Here is a 7,450-nt window from a genome sequence, read left to right on the forward strand (position 1 = left end):
CACTATTGGTAATTACTCAATATAATAATAATAATAATATGAAACATTTATATAGCGCTCTACGGAGAACAGAGCGCTTTACATGAGACTATGACAACAAAACAAAAGAAAAACAAACAAACTAGGATGGGTGGGGAAAAAGAAATGTCTTGAGGAGGCTTTTGAAAACAGGCAACGAGATCGCCTCTCTCAGACCCGCGGGGAGCTCATTCCATAGGCGAGGGGCAGCTATGGAGAATGAGCTATCCCCAGCTTTCCGTCTAGTTCTAGGAACGGAAAGCCGGGTCTGATCAGCTGATGAGCGGAGTCGTTGCCTGTATTCATCAGCAGTATTGGAGTTTTGGGAATGAACAAGTTCAACCAGATATGATGGAGATTGGGTGTGGAGGATTTTGTATACATGAGTGAAAATTTTGAAGTTGATACGTTCTTTAACAGGGAGCCAATGCAGCGATGCAATCAGGCCGGCAGAAGGCTGGTCACGGCCACACGCAAATACTAGCCGAGCGGCCTTGTTTTGTAGACGCTGGAGTCGAGCGAGGTCATTTTCGCGGGCACCTACCAAAAGAGAGTTGGCATAGTCAAGACGGGACAAGACCAGACTTCTGACGGCATGATGGCAAGCGCTTTGTGTAATAAACCGGCGAATACGCCATAGATTACGTATGTGGAAATTAACAGTTTTACATACAGAGCTAATGTGATGAGACATATTCAGAGAACAATCAAGCGAGACTCCTAGGTTCTTAACAGATGTGGAAGCAGGAATTGTAAAGTCGGCCAATATTAGTTCAAGATTAGGGAGAGTGGATAAAACATGACTGTTCGCAAAAACAATAAACTCCGTCTTTCCCTGGTTCAGCTGAAGCATGTTTTGAGCCATCCATTTGTTGATGGCAAGCACACATGATGATAATTTGCTGAGTACACGCTGACGATCACCTTCAGACTTAGGGTCAAACTCAGCATAAAGCTGAATATCATCAGCGTATTCATGAAATGAGATACCATGTTGACGAATGATCTCGCCAATGGGATTGGTGTACAAAATGAAAGCCAACGGACCTACTATGGACCCCTGAGGTATGGAATAGGTAAAGATATGATGTCTTGAGAAATCGCCTTTTATCGAAACTTTGGTGGTACGGTTTTTGATATAAGTGCTGAACTCAAACAAATTATTAGCATAAAACCTTACTTGGTAACCAGTAATGGCGAGAGGTTGATAGTATAAAACATCTTGAGAAACGGCTCCCTCTGAAGTGATGTAGTTTTCGAGAAAGAAGTAATTTTCCACAAATTTGATTTCGATACCTCAGATTTAGGACTTGAGGTCTCAAAATCAAGCATCTGAAAGAACACGACTTCCGCGTGACAAGGGTGTTTTTTCCTTAATTAGAAATCTAGCAACTTCGACGACCAATTGAGCTAAAAATTTCACAGGGTCGTTATTTTATGTACATGTTGAGATACACCAAGTGAGAAGACTGGTCTTTGACAATTACCAACAGTGTCCAGTGTCTTTAAAGCGATCATTGTTCAATGTGTATTGTGATTTTGTGTGATAAACTATGCCAGTCTGCAATATGATATCATGGGGGGAATAGATCTACACAGGTAGACAGTCAACCCTCCTACTGTCTGACTATTTAATGTCATTCACTGCACTGTGGTTTTGAATTATAAATTTATTTTTTATATGCCATTCTACAGTATAATATAATGTGCTGAATATATTTACACAATACACAGTCAACCCTCCTACTGTCTGACCATTTAATATCATTCACGCATGGTGGTTTTGAATTATAAATTATGCCGTTCTACATTATAATATAATGTGGTGAATAGATCTACACAGGTAGACAGTCAACCCTCCTACTGTCCGACCATTTAATATTTTTCACTGCACTGTGGTTTTGAATTATAAATTTATTTTTACATGCCATTCTACAGTATAATATGTGGTGAATAGATTTACACAGTACACAGTCAACCCTCCTACTGTCTGACCATTCTTAATATCATCAACTGTGGTTTTATATTGCAAGTTATGCCAGCCTGCAATATGATATCATGTGGTGAATAGATCTACACAGTACACAGTCAACCCTCCTACTGTCTGACCCTTTAATATTATCCACTGCGGTTTTACTTTATCAATTATGCCAGCCTGCAATAATGTGGCGCATAGATCTACACAGACACAGTCAACACTCCTTCTGTGTTGGCTTTGAGCCTAGTCATCACTTACGCTATTTATTTTAATGTGTCATATTTACAATAATACTTTGAAATAACTTGTATGGCATTTTAATCTGTATATTTTTAAACAGGTTTTCACAGTAAATTTCAACAGAAAATAATCTATTAGCATTGTATTTTATGCATCTGTTTGAATACACCAAGTGATAACACCTTGTCTTTGACAATTACCAAAAGTGTCCAATACCTTTAACCTCAATCTGGCCCGATTTACTCCAAGGGGATTCCCCCTCAATACATGATCACAGTTTAGCTTCTTGGAGTTTAGTGATGCCAAGCTGGAACAGGGGTTTAAAATTAGGATCGGTCAGTGCCTCCCGATCCAGACTGAAACCCGATATGTCGTATTCCGTGCGGTCGTCTATGGCTAACTCACTCAAAATCCGCCCAAGAACACTTGCAAATCTGAAACGAAATTATTGAGAAGTTTGTTAATTTTGGTGACACCGATGCATGGGTGTGTCTGGCTCAATGTATTGTTTAAAAATGTGCCAACTCTTATCTCACGTAAGGCCTACTGATTGATTTGCCTTTTTCGACTAGGCTTATAAATGAAAGTAATTGCCACTGAAAATTATGTTCGCATTGTATACTCGGTACTTTCCTGAGTTCTGTTGAAAAAAAATATCATGCATATTAGGGGGGGTCTACTCAGGTGTTATTCGAACCAACGACCTTTGCAATTCTAGAGCAGTGTCAAAGATCACCAATATCGCCCGGTAGCTATAAAGACGGTTCGAATCCTACATTTTAACAGCGGGTACCGCAACGATGTATAAATAGATGCTAAAACCAAAAATAAAGTTCTTTATCACCGATACAAATTTAACATCTATTTTAGTAGATGTTAAATTTGAGTTTGTTATCAAGAAATTAGAGATAAGTTGTAAGAGTATAATGTATAAAAGTTGAAAACAAATGTAAAAAAAACTGTAAAGCCTTACTTGAAGGCGTGACCGGCACCACAGCACATAACAACTTCCGGGTAATTGGTACGATGGCACGTGTCGATTACAAAATGGCGGTCTGGTGGCATTGTGTACAGGCAGGTTTTAGCATGTAGAATCGGACCCAGAGACTGTAAAAGAAAATGGATTAATTTCAGATGACATTCGTGTATAAATCAGCACGAAACCTTTCAGTTTCAGAAACAAACTGACGAGAACAAAATACTTAAAGCATTTCTCGTATACCGTCATTCAGAAGTAAGAACTCGTGGGAAAAAAAGGATAAATTTCAGACGTTCATTGCGTCAAACTGCACGAAATCGTTTCAGTTTTCCAAAAATCTTACGAAGAAATCGTGCTTGCATTTTTCACAACTGTTTGTCAGAAGTCATAACTTGAAGCAAGGAAAGAACATAAATTTAACTTCAATGGTTTGCTTGAGTGATGGTGTAAATTCTACCTCGCTCGTCAGTCTGTCCCTTGCTCTATGGTCCAAGCAGATAAAATAGCATACTGATCGAAACGTCGAGTCATTAACCACCGGTTCTTATCAGACCCAGCACTACTCAAAAGATATATCCACATGGTGTTACCGCAAACCTCTCTGATTTATACTCGCTCCATACAAAGTTTCAAATTCTAAGTCATATAAAAGAGATCCTCAGTTTCTTGAAATTAGACACGCGCCAAATCTTTGTTGTGTGAGATGGATGACAACGTCCTATCTGGGCTACTCACAAAAACGCCTAAACGAAAACACAATCATCTCTGAGCAACTCCCAATAAACCTACCCTCGGGATGTGCTCCTTCAAGAAGTCCAGACATTCCTTGAGTCTTTTCTGATCAGGGATGAATGTCCGAGTCTCAGCCGTGACCGTCTGTCCTCCGGCATCAACCCCTATCTTGACGCCCGAGTTGCCGTGAATTGGCATTCCGTAAAGATCCAGCCCAGTGTCTGAATGGTAGATCCAGATCGGAAACCTGACATGGGGTACACAGATCAATTTTCAAATGATTTCGATACTTTTTTTTATCTGGCTATATTATATGATCTTGAAGAAACGTCTGTTGGTGACAGTTGGTGAAATTGTTGTACTTCCCTGGAAAGGTGTTTTAGTGTTCAAGAGATTGTTAATACCTTTTGTAGGGTAGAGTCAAGCTTTTTGGGCAATGACATGAATTTCTTTTCACTGTGAATGAAGATGTATGTAATAGTATTTACCTGTAGAAGTTTCAGCTTCATTATAGTCGTCAGTTTTTGAGAGAGAAAAAGTGAAAACCACAGAGCGATGTTTTCAGGGGAGTCGCGTAAATACGTTGTACATGCAGGCTTAAGTAATTTTCGTCTCCAGAGGCTTTAATGTAAATTATGTGCTTTTGTTTTGTACTAGTTTTGTCCTACAAAAAGTACCCAAACCCTTTGAATGATTTCGAACTATTGCATTGATGTGGCTAGCAAAATCTAAGGCCCGTTTCAAACGTCTCTTGCCGTGCCAAAATTAAAAAGTCCGATTTTGTTTCGAGACGGCAAGAGCACGATGTCTGAAACCACTTTTTGAATTCGGCGCGCTTAGAGGCCCTGCCGTGTTACAGATGCACGACTTGGTTTCGTAAACGGCGCCGCCCTCCTGCAGCTGTTTGGGCGTTAACAGTGAAAGTGGAAAAGGGGGCGGTCATACACTTACTTGCTTTTTGTGAACTCCTTCATATTTGGTGTGCCGAGATACACGACCTGTTCCTGTGTGACCGTGAGTGGCAAGGAAACTCCCGCCGAGTCCAGGACCTCATTCGCCCACGCCCCGGCCGCTACGATGAGACGTCTGCACCGGAACGTGCCACGGTTCGTCAAAACCTTAAAATTTTATAAGAATTGAGATGGAATAAAAAAGAAGATGTGGTTCCGGGGCGTGTTTTTGGCGACCATGACGAGACACAAGTTTCTGAAGTAAAATTTGAGTGAAAACGGGTCGGTAATACATCATCCCTTACCTGGATGGTTCCATCTTCTGTCTTCTTCATTCCTTCAACTTTAGTCTCTTCCAGGACAGTAGCGCCATACTTTCTGGCCAGTTGTATATGCACAGCGTTAGCCAATGCAGCATCAACCAACCCACTTCCTTGTTGGTATACTGCAACGTAGTTATCACTGGCAGTGAACTGTGGATAACGATAATTTAGACGCAAGCCATCGAGCCGCTCGTACCTAGAGAAACACACCATGGTCCAATTTCAAACTTGCTAGACAAATGTTGCTTAGCATAAACAGGTTACCAGCTAACATTCCTTAAATTTTACATTCTTGTGACTGGTGCCCGATTCATGTGTTGCGTTTTTAGCAAAGAAATTTGTTTCAACCGTGTTGTTATTCGAAACAGACTGCGGTGGTCGAAACGTCAGGCCATTTTGTTGTTGCACTTATAATGGAAATTTTCGGCTGGTAAACAGTTTGCAACAGCTTATTATCTTCCACACAACAAATAAATATATCTTTATTATAATTAGTATCTAGATGTTAAACAATGCAGGACATGGGACACAATGAAAAAAAAAAACCTGAAATGCGAAATACTTGCAGGACAAATCAAATATGCAAATGCAAAAAATAATAGTTAATGGCCTGACGTGTCGACCCATATATCCACTCTTATCAGAATATGCTAGGGTCGAAATGTAAGCCAGACCATTAAATTTTGTTTTGCATTAATATCATAGGTCCTTTTGGTTGGTGAGCAGGTTGTAAGCAAAAATTATATTTTCCCAATGAACCAATATAAACAGACGATTAATTTACTGGATTCCGCATTTCTTCATGGACTCTGCATATCGGTTGACGATAGTTTCCCCGATGCCTCCCTTTCGACTGAAGTTAATGCCTCCAGTAGTATGGACGAGTTGCAGGCCTGAGTCTTGCTCAACCTCACGCCAGCAAGAGTACGCCCCAGTAGCTAGCCTTGTATACTGATGGTCACTGTACGAGAGACGACTACAATAAAAGGTAGAAAACCAAAGACACAATAGTTGTTTTGAAAGTCAGGGAATTATAAAACTGCATTTATTAGGGGGCCTACACGAGTTTTGTTTTCGAGGTTGATTTTATAAGTATTTCGTCAGAGTGGCTTCATACGCTCATGTCCGTCAAGACACTTCAACATTCAGTGTTTTCCTTTTTCTGCAAGGATTGTGGAACTACGTTTGAATTATGAGACCTACTCCTTTTACATAACACCATATGGTTTCACAAGGTGCTGTGACGCAATATGCTGCAAATTTTTATGCCATTTTAGGTAAGGGGTTTATGATTGTGTTTCACTATCAAAATTGACATCGCCAATTGTCTCGTTATCTTACATGATTCTTGAATGATCTTGTGAACCGCCATTGTGGTGCCCCAACTTATACTGCTCCAGACCTAGAACCTCTAAATAATAAGTACAAAAACAGAGAAGATTGGAGTTATTTCATTTTGTCGGCGTAACAGAGACACCTTTTAAAAGTGCATACAATGTTACTTATTTATTAATTGATGGCTTTTCCACCTCTTTAGAGAACTTTTGAAAAGCAGTATTTTGGAGTCGTCAGAAAGAATTATGAATGAATCTATTGTGTAAAACCCAAACTATAGTATTGAACATATTATTACTATTTTTTGTCGCATAGTAACACGGTCACCTCATGCAGAAAATATTACTTAAAATATCGTGGTGGCTATTCCTATTCTTTAAAGAACTTTATAAAGTTGTATTTTTGAGTCAGAAAAAAAGATACTAAATTATATGAACATCTGGTATATAATCGGTGACCGTTTTCATATAAAATATCAATGTGATTAATGCCCATGCAAAATATTACACATGCCAAGCTAACTAAGCTAATGAAATGTGATACACACAGTCCTCTTGGAAAATAAAATAACATTTGGAATATTGTTGACTTGTTTGTTGGTTGTGTAATACCATGGTAAAACTTACTTGACCCAGCTCGTTTTGACAGCCAATAAACAGCACCACTGCCGATGCCTCCACATCCTACGACAATATACTCAAACCAATTCCCTCTCTCTCCTTCCATGGTTTTGCCGAATCCTGTCAACTTGCAAATAATGTTTCTGTCTGATGACAATTGCTGCAAGTGTGTTGTTTTATACCTTGCAGGTAGGCAGCTATATATAGCTAGGTAGTAGGCGTACTGTGTTGCCCATGTTATAACCTTTGATTCGATCAGCACTACCTGCGTTTCC

General features: G+C 39.7%; 1 protein-coding gene across 1 annotated transcript; it reads right to left on the reverse strand.

Annotated features, from left to right (window-relative positions):
* Positions 1 to 39: 39 nt before the first annotated feature.
* LOC139934909 (monomeric sarcosine oxidase-like) lies at positions 40 to 7,433 on the reverse strand. The gene is made up of 8 exons (XM_071929329.1): positions 7,182 to 7,433; positions 6,562 to 6,631; positions 6,005 to 6,196; positions 5,203 to 5,416; positions 4,899 to 5,065; positions 4,005 to 4,194; positions 3,210 to 3,343; positions 40 to 2,670 (listed from the first exon to the last, which is right to left on the reverse strand). Exons 1-8 carry the CDS (start codon positions 7,279 to 7,281, stop codon positions 2,508 to 2,510), a joined length of 1,230 nt encoding a protein of 409 aa, XP_071785430.1. The 5' UTR covers positions 7,282 to 7,433; the 3' UTR covers positions 40 to 2,507.
* Between the last annotated feature and the right edge of the window lie 17 nt (positions 7,434 to 7,450).

Source organism: Asterias amurensis, chromosome 3, assembly GCF_032118995.1.
Source record: "Asterias amurensis chromosome 3, ASM3211899v1".
Taxonomy (NCBI): domain Eukaryota; kingdom Metazoa; phylum Echinodermata; class Asteroidea; order Forcipulatida; family Asteriidae; genus Asterias; species Asterias amurensis.